Raw genomic sequence first — 22,571 nt, forward strand, 5'->3', positions numbered from 1 at the left:
ATTTCTGTGACCATATGCATGTCCAGCAGTCTCTTAAATGACCCCAATGACCTTGCTTCCACAACTGCTGCTGGCAACGCATTCCATGCTCTCACAACTCTATTACAGTACAAATAAAATAAAAAAATCAAATAAAGATTCTTAAATCTAAATTTCAAAAAGGCAGTGCAATTTACACACTGGATTCAAGAAATTCTGGTAGTTTTCACCATCAGAATCAGCACTTGCATCTTGATGACAAGACTGAGAAAATGGGGATTTTGGCCAAGGAGCCCTCTTCAATTAATTTCTTATATTTGCCTGTTTGCACACTTTCCTTCTCTCATTGGAATGTAGGGAATGAAATCGCATTAAGCTCGTGCAGTAAAGTAATTTCATTGCTCAGCAAGTTTCAGGACATCTTTATGTTCTTCAACAGCAGTCTGCCAGGAAACTCGTTCAATCTATGACTCCTCATCGTCACTTTCCTCCTCTTGGACTTTAGGTTTGTCCTGATTCAAGTCAGGTGACCTCATGAAGGAACAGTGCTATGAAAGCTGTGATTTCAAATAAACCTGTTGGACTATTATCTGGTGTTGTGTGACTTCTGACCTGGTCCACTCCAGTCCAACACCAGCACCACCGCATCACAGATATTTACTTTGACAACATGAGAGAAATGATGGAATCAAGTGAGGTGTCAGTGCAATCGGACTAGCAATCATCAGAATAAATTTGTAACTCAATGTTGCAATTTCAGGTTATGTCATCAATAAAAATGGATGAAGGATAGAATCTTGGGCAACTCTGAGATTACATTGAGAGATAGTAATAACTGCTGATGCTGGAGTCTGAGATTGCATTGCAAGGCAGGAAAAGAAGTCAGTCCAAAGTGTAGGATTGAGCAGAAACCCCATGTTCTGAAAACCTAGACCAAAAATCAAGTAATTTTGAAACTTAAAAAAGTGGCGGCTCGGCCATGTTCTGGGAAAGACAGCTGCTTGGAACCATTGTTCAGCTCGAAAATTCAATTCACACATCCACTCTAAAAGAACAATGAACCAGCCCAATCCCACCCAACCCAGACTGAATGAAGCCTTTGCAGATACTAAACATTCAACTTCACTCAATACTCATGCACAGAGATACCGGGCATTCCATTTAATCAAAATATAGTCACACCTACTCTTAACTATCAGGAAATCAATTACCTCAAAGGGAACACCAATAACGCCAGTGTCACAATGACACCACCCTGAAACTGGAGGAGCAGCACCTCATTTTCCGCCTTGGGAGTCTGCAACCCAATGGTCTCAATGTGGACTTTACTACCTTCAAAATCTCCCCACTCCCGGCCATATCGCAAGACCAACCCTCCCTCTCATCCGCGTCTCCTTTATTTCAGAACCCTCTCCCCATCCCCCTCTCTGATGAAGGGTCTAGGCCCGAAATGTCAGCTTTTGCGCTCCTGAGATGCTGCTTGGCCTGCTGTGTTCATCCAGCTCCACACTTTGATATCTTGGATTCTCCAGCATCTGCAGTTCCCGTTATCTCTGATCACAATTAAGTCACTTTGGACTTATTTTCACCTGCCCTGACTTTTTTGGAGACTGATAATTTACATAGTTGCTTGTACAGGCCTTTTCTCTCTGAATTACCTGGGGGAAAATAACCTGTAAACTTACTGTCCTTCTGGAAGTTCATCCTTTGTAAAATAATTTGTCTCTATCGCCCTGTGTCATAAGTCACTTTGTTGCTAGGCAAGAGCGTTTATTTTCTCTTCTACCTTTGTTTTCTAAATCATTGAACTATTAACTTCAAGGTATTTTGTTTTCAAAAGACCTTGCTTAAATGAATGTAAACAACCCCCAGATAACACACTGCCACTTTCAGAACTCAAAATCAAAAACGGAACTAAAGCTACACTTACTCCATCCTTAACACACACAATATAGAAAAGCAAATCAAAAATAAAGTTACACATTGTAAGTACATTTTAGAACTTGAGTTTCTAAATAATAAGAAAAATATCTCATGAACCTTTATGTTTTGAATGAAACAAATATATATTTGCCAATTTAGCAAATAAATGTTCAAAAAATGGAAAGCCCAACTTGTAAAAAGCAGAGTAGTAATGTGGGCTTTAATGTATAGACAAAAGTCTGGGTCAATGTCTTAATTCTATAAGAGCACATATTCTAAAGACAGTTTCACTTACTAAATCACTTTCAAAGACAAGCACAACAATGAATTATGTTTGGCACTGTAAATCTGTTACTTTCGACTATCCAATTTTAATCTGTCATCATAACCTTCAATTTCTTCTCTACAGCTGTGTTTAATTTTCCGTGTGTCCATATATATTGATTCAAATCTTATGAGACAAATCAGAGTGAGTCACAATGAATGCCATTATTAATCCACAAATTGCCTAAGAAGATCAGGCAATTTACATTGCTCTGCAAATTACCTCATACAAACAACAGCTCATCTTGATTTTAAATAAGTCGAACAACTTTCTAGATTTGCACATTACTTGCCCATTAATTATCTATTGCTCATTGTAGAAAGTTAGAGGTGATACTTAGTGGCATAGGATAATAATACAATGCCCATAACCTCTCCAGGAATCAAAAAACCCTGTCCAGGCCTTAAAGGGAGACAGTTAAATAGTTTAGCCCTGTTCCTGTATGGAGCAAAATATAAAGAAGGAGTGAAGGCCCTTTGGAACTGAGAGGAGAAGGAATTTTTCAGCCGAAAGGGTAGTGCAAAAGGCTATGGAGTCTTTCTCATTCTTTTAGAACATTTTAGTTATGCATATTGCTACAAAATCTTAAGTGATGACTTTTAAACATCATTGAAAGCAGTTACAGAATCTACAGACATTTTGAGGAAATTGAATATTTTTCTTACTGATGTGTAGTTGGGCCATAGATCATCACATATGTAGATAGTGGATAAATATTAGGACATGAGAAGCTGTGTTATCCAACTCAGAATTCAAGGGCTCTGGCCTGCTCTTGTTATGACCAGATTTATGTGACTGAACCCATTTCCTGGTCTGTGGTAACCGGAATATTGATGTTTAAGGATTTAATGATGGTAATGGGGTTGAAAATCATGGTGAGATGGTAAAATTCTCTTTTAATTTTGGTGGTCATCTCCTAGCACTTGTGTCACACATCTACTTGCCACTTATCAACTCAAGCTTCAATGTTATCCAGGTTTTGCTGCATATAGAGAGTAACAATTTCATTTTCTGAAGAATCACAAATGGTGCTACATTGTTTCCTCTAATTTATCTTTTGTTATACAAACCTTCAGGGTACATGCACAGCAGTGATTTCCAAAGCCAGAAGCTAATGCATCAGCATGCTGATCAGGCTGAATGATGTGTACAAACCTCAGAGCTGCTACATTGATATGTCACCATGTAGCTCAGAGGGAACTTTAGTGCTGAACATTGTGAATTCATCAGGTAACAACCCCCCATTATGATAATTTATAATGCAAGTGAGGTCTTTACTGAGGACAGTTGGACCAAGGACACTTGAGACGGTTGACCTCCAATATAACAACCATTTTCCTTTGTGTTAGATATGAATCCAGCCAGTAAAGAACTCTCCCTGCAATTGCCATTCTCAACAATTTTCCGCATAATGCTCCATCCAAAGCTGCCTTGATGTCAAGGACAATCTGTGCACCTTACCGCATAGACCAGAAAAGTCATAGGTTTGGCCTGTGTTGATTTAACTGATCTACACTGAAGCAACATTGAATGCAATATAGTTGCCCTTTATGTCAAGGACAAAGGATGGAATACTTAGTCGAGATTACCTTGCATCTTGCTTCTAATGCTGGAATGGATACAGGTCTGAATGTTGATTAAGGGCAGCATTAGGCGCAGCTAACCAATTTCTCCATGATCACGTTAGCTTTGACAGTGTGAAAAATGTAACCCTTGGCTTGATTGAAAGTCTTGTTTTGCTGGAGTTCCAGGGTCATAGCAAACACCCAGATGTCCACTGACCTGGGCATGATGTGTAACTTGTGAAGTTGGACTGTAGTAGTAATATTTACCTGTTGGAACAAGCTAGCTGTTGAAATCAACCCCATTTAAAAGATAATCAAGTTAAAATCCCCATAAAGCAGACTTGACCCCAACGTAGAAACCCCAGTGAATCCTGTATGCATTTCTCTGCTGTGACGAAAATATTTATTTTGCTAGTATCCAGTACAATTAGGGAGAAAGATACGGGATGTTTGAAATCTGATGTTTGATGCCATCCTATTGGTTTTGCTTCCTTTGTTAATATCAAGCTGGGTTTCACTGGGTCCTGTTTCCCATCTTGGCTCTAACACTTGACATCTGTTTTGTTAATGCTGCTGGTCCTGAGGTAATCCAGGGCTATGTTGAAATACTTTACAGTTGTAGCATACACAAGATATTTAGGAAATGAGTTTTAGCAAGTAGCCTGGGTTACCCATGCAACTGTTTCATTTGCCTAATGTTCAATGATGATTTTTACTTGTATCACTGGAGTTATTAGAATGAACCAACGAACATGAGATGAAGAATTATCCTTCAATTTCCAATGAGGTGGGTTTCAGCTTCTGTCAGTGGGTCCGGAATTAGGCATCAATTTCACATCTTTCTCCCAGATCAGCAATTTTCTTAAGTGGATTATCTTTCATAATTTTTCAATTGATATGGTCGTGGAATAGAAAGAACCGAAAAGGGGTCTCCTTCCAGTGGTTGTGTGGCACAGATAACCTGCCATTAGCTCATTTCCAAAAGCAGGATCTAGAGATAGCAAAGGGAATATCCCTCTTAAGAACCAAATCATTGTTTTCAGATTTATAGATCTGTTGCAACAAATATTTGTATGTACAAAGATTAATGGCTATTTTCTTATCTGTATGAACATCTATTTTGTTGATATACATTGAGACAGAAATTAAAAAAGACTCCATGGCAACTACAACCAGCAGCTAAAAGTATGAGTTGCTAAAAAAACAAGCAATTCATCGACACTTCGTTCCTATTCCCATGCAATAGAATTAGTACTCTAATGTGTCTCACTCTACAGCAAAGATCATTCAAAATGAAAGATGAGTCTGGGACTCTAGCTTAAATTCTTGAAAATAAAAGTTGATAATCCCTGCAAAACACCTGACCCAAAAGAAGGTAGTGCCACAGACAAAATGTATTCATTTCATTGCCTGTTATCAATATGTCTTGCTTGTAGAGGGTATGCTTCATTATCTTTGGGGTGGCACAGTGGCTCTTTGGTTAGCACTGCAGCCTCACAGCACCAAGGACCCAGTTCAATTCCAGCCTCAGGTGACTGTGCAGAGTTTGCACATTCTCCCTGTGTCTGTGTCGGTTTTCTCCGGGTGCTCCGGTTTTCTCCCACAGTCCAAAAATGTGCAGGCTAGGTCGATTGGCCATGCTAAATTGCCCACAGTATTCAGGGGTGTGTGGGTTATACTGGGATGGGTCTGGGTGGGATATATCAAGGGGCAGTGTGGACTTGTTGGGCCTGTTTCCACATTGTAGGGAATCTAATCTCTGAGTGATTATTCTAATTGAATAATGCCAGCAGCAAGCTTTTAGTGAGCTTCAACATTAAAAAAAGTTAATTGTTATCACACTTACTTCAAATGTTTAAAACATGGTATCTACCACTGATCTTACATGCGTTTTCACACATACTAATACTAGATACAGATGAACGTAAAAGCATGACAAATACAATTTATGATTATCTCAATCTCTTTTGTGGTGGTATTGTAGTTTCTCAGACGATTTGATAATTTAGTTGAAGTGCAGTTTGTAAAGTAGAGGGATCTTAGTAAGCTGCAAGGCTTTTTGTAGTTGAATTTTCAGGTGGTCGGATCTCATGGAGAACTTAAATTAGAACAGGTGGAGGGACTCGTTAGGGTTTCTCATTTTAAGATATTATTGATTATTACCATGGCAGCTTACAATCAGACCGATAGCTTTTGAATAGAACTCTGACTGCAGAACATTATGTTCTGGTATTAAAATCAAACAGAAAGCATGGTTGCCTCATCATTTGACCTTTTTATGTCCAAAGTTCTTTTCCAAAAGCGATGTGTAGTTAGGTCTATTACACACCCCAGGTTGTCAACTTCAGACCTTGAGAGTTTCAGACATTCAGTGTCTTTGTAAGTGAAATTACTTTTCAATCAATAATGCCCTTAGAATTAGTTCAGGAAAGAACACTGAGTCCAGATGTTTGCTTTGTTGCCTCTTGCAGCAGAAATTTGATTTCAACCCAGAAGAGAAATCAGATAGCACTTGGGCTGACTTGGGCTTTTTGAAGCCTTTTGTGGTCACTTTTAAAACATAAATGTTAGCTTTACCATTCAGAATATGCTAGGACTTGATAGAAAGCACAGACAGAAACAAGTAGCTTCTTAATCACTCATATAATGGTGCTAAAATAGTTTCACAAAGCTTGTGTGCTGCAGCGATACACTAAGTTACATGTTCATCCAGGCATTTGGAAACCAGGCTATTTCGTTCTCCTGAGTTTTCACAATGCTCACCTAAACCCACCAACTTGTGTGTTACTGGCCATTCTTTAACCCTACCCAAAGCTGTTAGTCATGCATACCCCAGAAGGTGAACATGCATACACAGTACTCAAGAAGAACTGTCGGTTAGTTTAGAAGTATAAATAAAGTCATAGAGTCATAGAGTATTCCAACATACAAACAGGCCCTTCAGCCCAACCTAGTCCATGCCAATCATAGAGCCCACTCAACTCGTTCCAATTGCCCACACTTGGTCCATATCCCTCAAAACCCTTCCCACCAATGTACCGATCCAAATGTTTTTAAAATGTTGCTATTGTGCTTGCCTCAACGACTTTCTCTGGCAGCCCATTCCATATACACACCACTCTCTCTGTGAAGAAGTTACCCCGCAGATTCTTCTTCAACCTATCCCTCTCACCTTGAGCCTATGCCCCTTCCAGTTTTCAATTCCCCATCCCTGGGAAAAAGACTGCATGCATTCATTCTATCTATGCCCGTAATGATTTTATACACCTCAAAAAGGTCACCCCTCATTCTTCAATTTTCCAAGGAATAAAGCACCATCCTGGCCAACTTCTCCATATAACTCGGGCCTACTAGTCCTGGCAACATCCTTGCAAATCTTCTTTGCACACTTTCCAGTTTAACTATGTCTTTCTTATAATAGGATGACCAAAACCGCACAGAATACTCCAAGTGCAGCCTCACCAATGACTCGTACAACATAACGTCCCAACATCTCTGAAGGCCAGCATGCTAGATGCCTTCCTCAACGTCCTGTGCACCTATGACACCGTTTTCAGCGAAATCTGTACTTGTACTCCTAGGTCGCTCTGTTCCACAACACTCCTCAGGACCTTACCATTTACTGTACAAGTCCTACCTTGGTTTGACTTTCCAAAATGCAACACCTCACACTTATCTGTGATGAATTGCATTTGCCAATCCTCAGCCCACTTCCCCATCTGATCAAGATCCCTCTATAATTTTTGATAACCATCCTCACTATCAGTGATACCTCATAATTTTGTATCATCCGCAAACTTAATAAACATGCCTTGTACGTTCACATCCAGATCATTCGCATAAATAATAAATAAGAAAGGTCCGAGAACTGACCCCTGTGGCATTCCACTAGGTGCAAGTCTCCAGTTTGAGAAAGAAACTTCAACCATCACCTGAGATAATGTGAACTGCAGATACTGGAGAATCCAAGATAACCAAGTGTGAAGCTGGATGAACACAGCAGGCCAAGCAGCATCTCAGGAGCACAAAAGCTGATGTTTCGGGCCTAAAACATCAGCTTTTGTGCTCCTGAGATGCTGCTTGGCCTGCTGTGTTCATCCAGCTTCACACTTGGTTATCTTCTACCATCACCTCTCTGCTTTCTATCATCAAGCCAATTTGGAACACAATGAGCTAGTTTTCCCTGGATCCTATGTTACCTAATCTTCATTACGATGCTGGTGGGACCTTGTTAAATGCCTTACAAAAGTCTGTATAGACAACATCCACTGCTCCACCCTCATCCATCCTCTTGGCTACCTCTTTAAAAACGCTAAAAGATTCGTCAGACATGACTTCCCATGAACAAATCCATGCTGAATATCCCTAATCAGACCTTGAATATCCAAATGTTTGTTGATCTTGTCCCTCAGTATCCTCTCCAATCATTTGTCTACCACTGATGTCAGGTTCACTGGTCTAATAGTTCCCTGGTTTGCCTTTGCTACCTTTCTTAAACAAAAGGACCACATTTGCCACCTTCTAGTCTTACGGAACTTCACCAGTGGCTAAAGATTAAAGAAAAATCTCTGCAAGGGCCTCTGCAGTTTCTTCCCTACCCACCCACAATGTCCGAGGATAAACTTGATTAGTTAATGCACTTTAGGGCAGCAAACACCTCCTCTCTGGTAATGTGTATGCAGTCCTAAGCATCTCCACTTGTTTCTCTTATTTCCTTAGCGTCCATGATTCTCTCCTCAGAAAACACTGAGGACAAATATTCATTAAAAATTCATACATTCCCTGTGGCTCCACACATAGGCTGTTACACTGATCTTTAAGAGGACTTATTCTGTCCACAGCCACCCTTTTGCTCTTAGTATAGCTATCGAATCTCTTGGGATTATTTTTAACCTTATCTGCCAGATCCATCTCATACCCACTTTTTCCTCCTTTGATCTCCCTCTTAAGTGTGCTCCTACCCATTTTACCATCATCTAGGGATTCACATGAACCTGATAGATTAAACCCAATACATGCCTTCTTCTTTCTCCTCACCAGAGCCTCAATATCCCTCATCAGCCAGCAATCCCTAAAACTGCCAGCTTTTCCTTTCACCCTAACAGTGACATACTGTCCCTGGACTCTTGATGTCACGCTTTTAAAAGCCTCCTATCTCCAGTCGTTCCTTATCTTTCAAGCAGACTCACCCAATTGACCTCTGCTAGACTGCCTATTGGCCCCAAAATTGGCTCCAGATTTAGCACATTAATCTGTGGACCTGTCTTAACTTTTTCCATAACTATGTTAAAATTAAGAGAGTTATGGTCACTGAACCCAAACTGTTCTCCGGCTGACACTTCAGTCACTTGCCCAACTTCATTTCCTAAGAGGACGTCTAGTGTTGCATCCTCCCTAGTAGGCCCTCTACATATTGATTTAGGAAACTTCCTTGGACACATTTGAGAAATTCCACCCCATCCAGGCCTTTTACACTCTGGATGGCCCAGTCATTAGAGGGGAAATTAAAATCTCCAACCAATACTAGTCTATTATTACACAGGTATCTGCAATCTCTCAAAACATCTGCTCCTCTAGTACCGCGCTACCTATTTAGGTGTCTATAATACAGTCCCAACAGAGTGACCATCCCCTTCTTGTTTCTAAGTTCTAACCATGTGTCCTCATTTGATGACCTCTTAAGAATACCCTCTTTAAGTACTGTTGTTATGTCCTCCCTTATCAAAAGGGCAGCTCCCCCTCCTTGCTTACTTGTACTTCTGTCACACCTATAGCTTCTGGATCCTGGAACATTGAGCTGCCAGTCTTGCCCTTCTCTCAGCCATGTTTCTGTTACAGTAAGACCATCCGATTCCCCAGAGCCAATCCATGTTCTGAGTTTATCTGCCGTACCAGTCAGGCCTTGTGCGTTGAAATAAATGCACTTTAAAACAAAAGTATTTTCCTTTCCTTTACCGTGTCCCTTGCTATCCAGAAGAGTAAGTTTGCTCTCGATGGCGAATGTATTTGCCCCAACTTCTTGATGAACCTTTTTTATTCAGAGTCCCACCCCCCGTCAAACTAGCTTAAACCCTCTCAGGTAACACCAGCAAATCACTCCATGAAGATATTGGACCCCCCCCCCCCATTCAAGTGCAACCTGTCCCACTTGTATAGGTCACCTCTATCCCAGAAGAGATCCCAATGATCCAAGAATGAAAACACTTCCCCCTGCACCAGCTCCTCAGCCACGCATTCATCTGGCCTATCTTTCTATTTCTACCTTCACTGGTGCATGGCAATGGGAATACTCCAGAGATCACCACCCCTGGGTTTCTGCATTTTAATTTCTAAATCAACTCCTTACTCTCATTTTGCGCGACCGCATCCCTTTGTCTACTTATGCCATTCATACCAATGTGCACAATGATCTCTGGCTGTTCACCATCCCCTTTCAGAATGGTTTTCAACCGCTCAGAGACATTGTTGACACTGGCATCCAGGAGGCAATACACCATCTTGGTGTCTTTTCTGCGGCTACAGAATCTCCCATCTGTCCCTCTCACAATTGAGTCTCCTATCAGTATCGCTCTGTCTGACAGCACCCTAACCACACCTTGACACCAGGTTCTCTCTGACCTGCTGTACAGCCTTGATGACTGTGGCAATGTCTCCCAGAATTCCGCTGTGATGACTCTCTGCCGGCCTCATTTAAGATTTTTCCTCTCCTTAACTTAGGTATACTAATATGAATTGTGATAGTTCCTTGCACTAATATGCCTGAGATCAGCTAAGTTAGCAGTGCAAAGGAATCAAATATGGACTTTTCTTGTCTGCCCGGAAGTTTAATGCTCGAGAGCTCCTTGTTATTTATATTATTTGGTGTTTATTTTCATGGTACACATTTCTATGTGATTGAAAGTTAATAATGAATGAAATGGATGAGCATTAATGGATAACAATTTTGAAGCCCATGTACAAAGGTTGTTTAAATGCACTCGAGTCAGAATCAAGAGTTGATATTTTCAAACCCCTCACCTAATAGTATTTGGAGGCATCATCAGCTCCACTTGTGCTGAGGAAGAAGGAAGTTCAGAATCACTTTTGCGTAGAGAAGGGCTATGCAGATTTTCTAGTATTGCCCAAGTGGGCATGCTAAATTTCTCACACACCACCCTACCAACCTCCAGATACAACGCATTATCCTCCGACACTTCCGCCATTTACAATCCGACCCCACCACCCAAGACATTTTTCCATCCCCTCCCCTGTCTGCTTTCCGGAGAGACCACTCTCTCCGTGACTCCCTTGTTCGCTCCACACTGCCCTCCAACCCCACCACACCCGGCACCTTCCCCTGCAACCGCAGGAAATGCTACACTTGTCCCCACACCTCCTCCCTCACCCCCATCCCAGGCCCCAAGATGACATTCCACATTAAGCAGAGGTTCACCTGCACATCTGCCAATGTGGTATACTGCATCCACTGTACCCGGTGCGGCTTCCTCTACATTGGGGAAACCAAGCGGAGGCTTGGGGACCGCTTTGCAGAACACCTCCGCTCAGTTCGCAACAAACAACTGCACCTCCCAGTCGCAAACCATTTCCACTCCCCCTCCCATTCTCTTGATGACATGTCCATCATGGGCCTCCTGCACTGCCACAATGATGCCACCCGAAGGTTGCAGGAACAGCAACTCATATTCCGCCTGGGAACCCTGCAGCCATATGGTATCAATGTGGACTTCACCAGTTTCAAAATCTCCCCTTCCCCTACTGCATCCCTAAACCAGCCCAGTTCGTCCCCTCCCCCCACTGCACCACACAACCAGCCCAGCTCTTCCCCCCCACCCACTGCATCCCAAAACCAGTCCAACCTGTCTCTGCCTCCCTAACCGGTTCTTCCTCTCACCCATCCCTTCCTCCCACCCCAAGCTGCACCCCCAGCTACCTACTAACCTCATCCCACCTCCTTGACCTGTCCGTCTTCCCTGGACTGACCTATCCCCTCCCTACCTCCCCACCTACACTCTCTCCACCTATCTTCTTTACTCTCCATCTTCGGTCCACCTCCCCCTCTCTCCCTATTTATTCCAGTTCCCTCTCCCCATCCCCCTCTCTGATGAAGGGTCTAGGCCCGAAACGTCAGCTTTTGTGCTCCTGAGATGCTGCTTGGCCTGCTGTGTTCATCCAGCCTCACATTTTATTATCTTGGAATTCTCCAGCATCTGCAGTTCCCATTATCTCTGATGCTAAATTGCCCATAGTGTTCAGGAATGTTTAGATTAGATGGGTTATAGTGGGATAAGTCTGGATGGGATGCTCTGAGGGTTGGTGTGGGCTTGTTGGGCTGAAGGGTCTGCTTCCACATTGTAGGAATTCTATTCTATGGAAAACAAACCAGTAAAAGTGACTTGATAACAAAATGTGAGGCTGGATGAACACAGCAGGCCAAGCAGCATCTCAGGAGCACAAAAGCTGACGTTTTGGGCCTAGACCCTTCATCAGAGAGGGGGATGGGGTGAGGGTTCTGGAATAAATAGGGAGAGAGGGGGAGGCGGACCGAAGATGGAGAGAAAAGAAGATAGGTGGAGAGGAGAGTATAGGTGGGGAGGTAGGGAGGGGATAGGTCAGTCCAGGGAAGACAGACAGGTCAAGGAGGTGGGGGTGCGGCTTGGGGTGGGAGGAAGGGATGGGTGAGAGGAAGAACAGATTAGGGAGGCAGAGACAGGTTGGACTGGTTTTGGGATGCAGTGGGTGGAGGGGAAGAGCTGGGCTGGTTGTGTGGTGCAGTGGGGGGAGGGGACGAACTGGGCTGGTTTAGGGATGCGGTGGGGGAAGGGGAGATTTTGAAGCTGGTGAAGTCCACATTGATACCATTAGGCTGCAGGGTTCCCAGGCGGAATATGAGTTGCTGTTCCTGCAACCTTCGGGTGACATCATTGTGGCACTGCAGGAGGCCCATGATGGACATGTCATCTTATGTGGTTTTGATTGAAACTGAATGATCTCACAAAAATTTAACTCCAGTGAGATTCCTGGAGAATGTGCTTTTGCAACATACGATTGACGTGCATCACAGGGGTTACGCCTGTTTGGAAAATCAATCTTTAGCATTCCAATACAATGATCTAGCGCATGGGATTTACTCAGCATTCTAGTTCATGTTCATCCTAGAAGCAACATGGCCAAAAACAGTTGATTTCATTCAGTATTTATTGTGCGACACAACTAGTGTTAAATGGTTGGTACTTTCAGCTATGTAACAATAATATTTGCACTTAAGTTTAATTCATTGTGGACAAAAGACTGGATTTGTGGCAAGCAGTGAGGGAACCAACAAGAGGGAAAAACACACTTGACTTCATCCTTACCTCATCTGCCAGCTGCAGATGCACATGTCCATGACAGTATTGGTAAGAACGACCACTGCTCAGTCTTTGTAGAGATTCATAGAATCCCTACAAAGCAGGCCATTCAGCTTATTGAGACCACACTGACCCTCTGAAGAACATCCCATCCAGACTCACTCCCTACCCTATCCTTGCATTTCCCACCCTAGACACTATTGGCAATTTAACATAGACAATCCACCTAACCTACAATTCTTTGGACTGTGGGAGGAAACTGGAGCATCCAGAGGAAACTCACACTAACACGGGGATAATATGCAAATTCTACGCGGACAGTCGCCCAAGGCTGGGGTTAAACCCGGGTCCCTGGCGCTATGAGGCAGCAGTGGTAACCACTGAGCCACCGTGCCACCCTTCACATTGAGAAAAACCTCCATTGTGCTGTATGGCACTATTACTGTGATAATTGGAACAGACCTCAAACTGATCTAGCAAGTCAAGACTGGGCATTCATGAAGCGGTAGGGACCATCAACAGCAGCAAAATTGTACTCCAGCTCAATCTGTAACCTCACAGCCTGGCATATCCCCCGCTCACCCATTACCATTCAGCCAGGGGATCAACCCTGGTTCAATGGAGAGCATATGCCAGGAGCAGCACCAGGCATACCTGAAGATGAAGTGTCAACCTGGTAAAACCACCAAATAGGACTACTTGCATTAAAGGCAGCAAAAGAGCTAACAGATCCCACAACTAACAGATCAGATCTAAGCTCTGCAGTCCCACCACATCCAGTCAGGAACACTAGAGGATGATTAAACAACTCACTGGACGAGGAAGCTCCACTGATAACCCCATCCTCAATGATGGAAGAGCCCAGTATATCAGTGCAAAAGATAAGGCTGAAGCATTTGCATCAATCTTCAGCCAGAAGTGCCAAGTGGATAATCCATCACGGCCTCCTCCAATAGTCCCCAGTATTACAGGTACCAGAATTTAGCCAATTTGATTCACTCCATGTGATATCTAGAAATGGTTGGAGGCACTGGATGCTGCAAAGGCTAAGGGACCTGATAACATTCTGGCAGCAGTACTGAAGATATATGCTCCAGAGTTTGCTGCTCCCTTGCCCAAGCTATTCCAGTATAGTTATAACACCCGCCTCGACCTGACAATATGAAAATTTTGCCCAATATATCCCATTCATAAAAAGCAGAAAGCAAATCCAACGTGGCCAATTACCACCCCATCAGTCTACTCTCGATCGTCAGTAAAATGATGGAAGGTGTCATCAACTGTGCTGTCAAGCAGCATCTGCTCAGCAATAGCCTGCTCAGTGACGCCCAGTTTGGGTTCCACCCAGGCCACTCAGCTCCTGACCTCATTACAGCCTTGGTTCAAGCATGCACAAAGGGGCTGAATTCCAGAGGTAAGGTAAGAGTGACACCCCTTGACATCAAGGCTGCATTCGACCGAGTGTGGCATCATGGAACCCTAGCGAAACTGGAATGAATGCATATCGGGGGCAAACTCTCCGGTCATTAGAGTTATATCCGACACATAGGAAGGAGGTTGTGGTTATTGGACGTCAGTCATCTCAGCTCCAGTACATTTCTGCAGAAGTTCCTCAGGGTTGTGTCCTAGGCCCAACCATCTTCAGCTGCTTCATCGATGACCTTCCCTTCATCATAAGCTCAGGACTGGAGATGTTCGCCAATAATTGCACAATGTTTAGCACCATTTGCAACTTCTCGGATACTGAAGCAGTCTATGTCCAAATGCAACAAGATCTGAGCAATATCCAAGCTTGGGCTGACAAGCGGCAATGAACATTCAAGCCATACAAATGCCAGGCAATGGCCATCACCATTAAGTCACAATCTAATCACCGCCCCTTGACATTCAATGATGTTACCATCACTGAATCACCGACTATCAGCATTATCATTGACCAGAAACTCAACATAACGACCACATAAACACAATGACTACAAGAGCAGGTCAGAGGCTAAGAATACTGTGGCAAATAACACACCTCCTGGCTCCCCAAAACCTGTCCACCATCTGCAAGGCACAAGTCAGGGGTGTAATGGAATACTCCCCACTTCCCTGGATTAGTGCAACCCTAACAGCACTCAAGAAGCTCGACAAAGCGACTTGCTTGATTGGCACTACGCTCACAAGCATCCACTCCCTCCACCACCAATGCTCAGTAGCAGCAGTGTGTACTATCTACAAGATGCACTGCAGAAATTCACCAAAAATCCTTAGACAGCACCTTCCAGACCCATGACCACTTCCATCGAGAAGGACACAGGCAGAAAATACATGGGAATACCACCACTGTCAAGTTTCCCTCCAAGACACTCACCATCCTGACTTGGAAATATATTACAGTTCCTTCATTGTTGCTGGGGTCAAAATCCTGGAATTCCCTCCCTAGTGGCATTGTGGGTCAACCCACAGCAGGTGGGCTACAGTAGTTCAAGAAGGTAGCTCACCGCCACCTTCCCAAGGGCATCTAGGGACAGGCAATAAATGCTGGCTGTCCAGCAATGTCCACATCCCACAAATGAATAAAAAAGATCCTTCTGAGAGAAATATTTAAATACTATATAATGCTAAGTTTGGTTTGCTACAGTACAATTAACAGCAGCCATGTTATATTATGTACTTCCATTATTTGCAACTGCTGTAGTTTGTTTACTGAAGAAATTTCCATTACATTCTACATCAGTGGCAGCAGGAAGACATCTTAATCTGAATGGAAAATCCAGCTTGCACTTTCTTATAGACACAGTCACTTTCAAAAAACTCACTTCCTCACATTCTTGCTTTTTCCATACATTTACAAACAATTTTGTCAATTACCATTGTGTTATCAGATGGCAACATGGCATTTGCAATGTCTGGTGTGACATTCGCCATGAAGCCATTCTGTTTCATACATTTTTGCTTTGCTAATACTTGTACAGAACAAATAGTAGCAAAATCTCCTCGATCCAAAGGCAAATATAATACTTAATTTCTAAATCTTAAAACAAAACTGCTTGATTACTATTCATAGATATAATTGTTTTTCCCATAGGTCAGCCCAAAACAGAACAACTGACTCTAGCATCTAAAAGAAATATATTAAAGCAGCCATTAAATAACAAGTGAGATAACAAGGTGTGGAGCTGGATGAACACAGCAGGCCAAGTAGCATCAGAGGAGCAGGATGGGTGACGTTTCGGGCCTAGGCCATTCTTCAAAAATGGGGGCGGGGAAGGGGCTTCTGAAATAAATAGGGAGAGAGGGGGAGGTTGATCGAAGATGGATAGAGGAGAAGATAAGTGGGGAGGAGACAGACAGGTCAAGGTGGTGGGGATGGAGCCAGTAAAGGTGGGTATATGTGGGAGGTAGGGAGGAGATAGTTCAGTCCAGGGAGGACGGAAAGGCCAAGGGGGCGGGATGAGGTTAGTAGGTAGGAGATGGGGGTGGGGCTTGATGTGGGAGGAGGGCATAGGTGGCAGGAAGGGCAGGTTAGGGAGGCAGGGATGAGCTGGGCTGGTTTTGGGATGCAGTAGCGGGAGGGGAGATTTTGAAGCTTGTGAAGTCCACATTGATACCATTGGGCTGCAGAGTTCCCAAGTGGAATATGAGTTGCTGATCCTGCAGCCTTTGGGTGGCATCGTTATGGCACTGCAGGAGGCCCAGGGTGGACACGTCGTCTGAGGCATGGGAGGGGGAGTTGAAATCATTCGCGACTGGGAGGTGTAGTTGTTTAGTGTGAATCGAGCGTAGGTGTTCTGCAAAGCGGTCCCCAAGCCTCCGCTTGGTTTCCCTGATGCAGAGGAGGCCACATTGGGAACAGCGGATGCAGTATACCACATGAGCAGATGTGCAGGTGAACATCTGCTTGATGTGGAAAGTCTTCTTGGGGCCTGGGATGGGGGTAGGGGGGCGGTGTAGGGGCAGGTGTAGCACTTCCTGCGGTTGCAGGGAAAAATGCCAGGTGTGGTGGGGCTGGAGGGGTCCGTGGAGTGGACAAGGGAGTCACAGAGAAAGTGGTCCCTTTGGAAAGCAGATAAGGCTGGGGAGGGAAAAATGTCTTTGGCGGTGGGGTCGGATTGCAGATGGCAGAAGTGTTGGAGGATGATGTGTTGGGTCCAGAGGTTGGTGGGGTGGTACATGAGGATGACGGGGATTTTGTTTTGGTTGTAATTGCTGGGAGGGGGTGTAAGGGATGAGTTGCGGGAAATGCAGGAGACACAATCAAGGGCGTTGTTGGCCACTGAGTGGGGAAAGTTGCGGTCCTCGAAAAACAATGATATCTGAGATGTATGGGAGTGGAATGCCTCATCCTGGAAGCAGATGTGGAGGAGGCAAAGGAATTGGGAATAGGGGATGGCATTTTTGCAGGAAGTGTATTCTAGGTAGCTGTGGGAGTTGGTGGGCTTGAAATAGATATCGGTTTTTAAGTGGTTGCCAGAGATGGAGACAGAGAAGTCCAGGAAGGAGAGAGAGAGAGAGAGAGATGGTCCAGGTGAAGTTAAGTTTGGGGTGGAAGGTGTTGGTGAAGTGGATGAACTTGAGAGCCCACTGGCTCCCACAGCTACCTAGAATATGCCTCTTCTCACTCACCTTCCTGCAAAATTGCACATCTGCTAATGTGGTATATTGCATCCGCTGTTTCCATTGTGGCCTCCTCCACATCAGAGAAACCAAGCAGAGGCTTGGAGACCGCTTTGCAGAGCACCTACACTTGGTTCACACTAAACAACTGCACCTCCCAATTGCAAACCATTTCAACTCCCTCGCCCCATTCCTCAGATGAAATATCTATCCTGGGCCTCCTGCATTGCCACAACGATGCTACCCAAAGGTTGCAGGATCAGCAACTCATATTCCGCTTGACAACCCTGCTGCCCAAAGGTATCAATGTGGACTTCACAAGCTTCAAAATCTCCCCTCCCACTACTGCATCCCAAAACCAGCCCAGCTCATCCCTGCCTCCCTAACCTGTCCTTCCTCCCACCTATCTGCCCCTCCCACCTCAAGCCCCACCCCCATCTCCTACCTACTAACCTCATCCCGCCCCCTTAACATGTCCATCCTCCCTGGACTGACCTATCTCCTCAAGAAAAAAGAAAATTACAGCACAGGAACACTCCCTTTGGCCCTCCGAGCCTGCGTCGATCCAGATCCTCTATCGAAATGTGTCGCCTATTTTCCAAGGATCTGTATCCCTCTGCTCCCTGTCCATTCATGTATCTGTCTAGATACATGTTAAATGATGCTCTCATGCCCACCTCTACCACTTCCACTGGCAAAAAATTCCAGGCACCCACCACACTCTGTGTAAAGAACTTTCCACGCATATCTCTGTTAAACTTTTCCCCTCTCACCTTGAAATTGTGACCCCTAGTAACTGAGTCTCCCACTCTGGGGAAAAGCTTCTTGCTATCCACCCCGTCTATACCTTTCATAGTTTTGTACACCTTAATCAGATCCTCCCTCAACCTCCATCTTGTGAAAGTAAATAATCTTAAACTACTCAACATCTGTTCATAGCTAGCACCCTCCATGCCAGGCAACATCCTAGTGAACCTCCTCTGCCCCTCTCCAAAGCATTCACATCCTTTAGGTAATGTGGCAACCAGAACTGTATGCAGTATTCCAAATGTGGTCAAACCAAAGTCCTATACAACTGTAACATGACCTGCCAACTCTTGTAGTCAATGCCCTGCCTGATGAATGAAATCATGCCGTATGCCTTCTTGACCACTCTATTGACCTGCATTGCCACCTTCAAGGTACAATGGACCTAATTTTCCCCAGGCCTTTTCGATTTACTGTATAGTTCGCTCTTGAATTGGATCTTGCAAAATGCATCACCTCGCATTTTCCTGGATTGAGCTCCATCTGCCACTTCTCCACCAACTCTCCAACCTATCTATATTCTGCTGCATTCTCCGACAGTTGAGTATAACAGTTGGGATGTCTTGTTGTGATTGTACATTGGTGAGGCCACTTTTAGAATAGTGTGTACATTTCTGGTTGCCCTGTTATCGGAAGGAAATAATTAAACTGGAGACGGTGTGGAAAGATAGGTTCTGACTTTTTCACAGGAGTGTAGGAGGTTGAGGGATGACCTTATAGATTTTTATAAAATCATGAGGGCCACAGAAAAGTGAAGAGCAAAAATATTTTCCCTAGGGTTAAGGGAGTTCAAAACTAGAGGGCTTAATTTTAAGGTAAGAGGAGAAAGATTTAAAAGGGACCTGGGCGGCAAAGTTTTCACCGTGAGGCTGGTTGATGTCTGGAATAAGCTGCCAAAGAAAGTGATACATTAAGGCTCGGTTTTTTGACAGGTAAATGAATAGGAAGGATTTTGAGGAATAAGGGTCAAACATAGGCAGGTGGGACTAGTTTGATTCCGAAAAATTGGGCGGCATGGACATTTTAGACTGAAGGGTCATTTTCCATGCTTTATGGCTCTATGACTGTATAACTCAGCAGTCAGTGCGGATTCACCATTACCATATGCATGCTCACAAATACATATGCATTTTTTTCAAGCTTAGACTCATTCACAGATTAATACACATTGCCAAAAAGCACAAGCGAATGGATTCAATTCAATTTACATGCACAAATATACACTCCACAGGCACTTGTTAAGCTCACATATGCACAACCAAGCAGAAACCTATTTATATAACAACCTCATTTAAACATTTGCATTCCACAAATGCCCAAACGCATATCTGCTCATGTCATTGCAAAAAATAAAAATTTGTGGTGTAGTGGGTAACATATTCACATTGATAAAACATTGGCTAGCAAACAGGAAGGATAAAGTGGGCACAAATGAGTCATTTTCTAGTCGGTGTATTGTTATGAGTTGTGTTCTGCAGGGATCAGTGGTAGGACCTTAATGTTTTACAAATTATATAAATGTCTTGGATGAAAAGATGGAAGGTATGGTGGTTAAACCGCTGATGATACAAAAATAACTAAGGACTAATTTGTGAAGAGGACACGGGGGCTACAAAGTTAAGTGAGTGGGCAAAGATTTGGCTAATGGAGTAAATGTTGGACAATGTGAAATTGTCAATTTTGGCAGGAAGAATAAAAATGAAGCATATCACTTAAATAGTAAGAAATTTGCAGAGCTCTGGGATGCATAGCGTTCTGAGTGTCCTAGTACTTGAATTGCAAAAGGTGCTGCAAATAACCTGAAAAGTTAATAGAATAAATAGAATAATTTTTGGTGTGGGAATTGAATACAAAATTAAGGTTGTGTAGAAATTTGGTGAGACCACTTTTGGCATACTGTGTAAAGTATCGATCCCATTTTTAAGGAAAGATGTAAATACATTGGAACAATTTCAGAGAAGGATTATTAAACTACAATCCAGAATGGATGGGCTGTTAGATAGACTGGACTTGTATCTGCTGGAGTTTACAGAATAATATATGATTTGGCTGAAACATTTAAATTTCAGAGAAATGTTGACAGGGTAGATGTGGAAAGAATATTTCCTCTCGTGGAAGGGAGGGATTCACCACTTCAAAATCAGAGTTTAGCTGTTTAAGACAGAAATAAGGAGACTTTTCATCACACAGATGATCATGCTGCTTTGGAACTGTCTGTACTCTTGCAACATTTTTATGTGAAGCTGGGTAGGTTATTGATAAACAAAGAACTGAAGTGTTACTGGAGATTAGGACGGAAAGGAGACTGGTGGAATAGGCTCAAGGGGCCAAGTGGCCTACTCTTACTCTTATTTGACAAGTTGGGTATGTAAATCTGAGAAACTGAGCCAAAGGAATTCCTCTTGGACTGACTGGGCAGCAAGATGCTAACTCTAGTAAGGGTCCGGGGCAGCCTCACTATTGAAACTCACCCACATGAGGCTCCATTTAGAGACACCAGACGGTAAGTCATGTTGATAGTAAGGACTCAACCCGTAAGCCCTCGCTCTCCCTCTGGGCATGGTGAAGTGGCCACTTACCGATGGTGGACACTACCGTCCCCACGAAGTAGAAGGCTCCGGTGAAGTCCCACCTGGGTCTCAAGGTGTTGGTGTGAATCCCAGCTGTGATCGCTGCCTCGTACTCTTGCAGGAAGGTGCTCAACTCCCCGGTGGCGATGTCAAACTTGTCAGCAAAGTGGCGTAGAGTCTGATTCCACTTGGCTCGAGCCTGCAGTTCGGTGGGCCGCTCGATAGCTGAGAAGATGGCGGCCCCACACACCAGGTAAGCCACAATGAGGGTGGCCAGGAGTACAAAGCGCCCGTTGTCTTCATTGAAGTGCAGCAGAGTGCAGCCCCGGGCACTGCCCATCATCCGCCGAGTGGCAGCAGCCTCCCTGTGTTGGGGCACCCAATATTCCAGCACTCATCAACCTAAGTTTCAGCACTGGCTGAAGCAGCCTGGGGCATGGGTTGTGGGGAAGGGAGCAAACTTCAAACAGCAAATATCAGCTCCTTTGCCTCTACCACCAGCCTGGGAGCAGCCACCAGCGGGATGATATGTCCTGATATCCCCCTCCAATACTGCACTGGAATTGACAGCCAGCACTTTACCCCACATTCAACAGCTCTCTGAAAGAAGGGGTAATTTCTTTCTCCAACATTTTTTCTTGTTCTCCGACAACAATAAAATAAAACAGGCTGGCAATGTACAGGGTTTTGTCTTCTCTTGCCCTCCTCTGTTGAAGCTTCTAACATTGGTGCAAAGCCAAATCAGTCCACCGCAGCATTTATATTCACTGTCTGCTACACAGCATCTTTGGTCTTCACATCTCGCTGCCAGCACTCATGTCAGCTTTGGATCTTGCCAATTCCTCCTTTCTCTCTCTTGCTGCCCACACTATCCCCCTTTCCAGTCGCCAGGCAGTGATTCAATCTGCTTCGGCAAGTCCCGAGTGAGGTTGGTTTTTACAGCCGGTTGTTAACCAAGTGTCATATTGTCAGAGTCAAGAACAGACTGGAATGCAGAAGGGGTCGCATTGGCATACAGTGAAGGGCACTGCCCCTCTCAAAGGTCTTGTACAGTCCATTCCTGAATAGAAGTCTCTCCCCACACCTGTTTGGAAATGTGGTTCGTCTGAAAGAGAAGGAGCGAGAAAGAGAGGAAATGAGGGAAACCGAGAGGCAGGTTCCGCCCCTGCAATAGCAATCACAGCTTTGCTTCAGCATCATGGACAGAGCACGGGTCCCCCTCCCGCAAAACGACCTCCGCGTTCATTTCAGCACCACGGACAGAGACACGGAGACTCCAAAGCGGCGGTGCAGCAAATTCAGCATGCTGTCAGGAGGGTTGCCGGACCCAAAACACTGACTTTTTCTTCACAGATGCTGCCAGACCTGCTGAGCTTTTCCAGCAACTTCTGTTTTTGTTTCCATCTCACTCCTCACGGCCTTTTTAAATTAACTCTCCCCGCCCTCACCACCC

The 22,571-nt window shown here is 44.2% G+C and overlaps 1 protein-coding gene across 1 annotated transcript in view; it reads right to left on the reverse strand.

Moving 5' to 3' along the window:
* The window catches only part of LOC125455021 (potassium channel subfamily K member 12-like), a 63,380-nt gene extending 41,844 nt beyond the window's left edge, over positions 1-21,536 (reverse strand). The window contains exon 1 of the mRNA XM_048536498.2: positions 21,128-21,536. Within this exon, the coding sequence (XP_048392455.2) occupies positions 21,128-21,461 (334 nt within the window). The 5' untranslated portion in view covers positions 21,462-21,536. The remainder of the gene's footprint in view (positions 1-21,127) is intronic.
* Positions 21,537-22,571: the final 1,035 nt, after the last annotated feature.

The sequence above is a fragment of the Stegostoma tigrinum genome, chromosome 9 (assembly GCF_030684315.1).
Source record: "Stegostoma tigrinum isolate sSteTig4 chromosome 9, sSteTig4.hap1, whole genome shotgun sequence".
Classification (NCBI taxonomy): domain Eukaryota; kingdom Metazoa; phylum Chordata; class Chondrichthyes; order Orectolobiformes; family Stegostomatidae; genus Stegostoma; species Stegostoma tigrinum.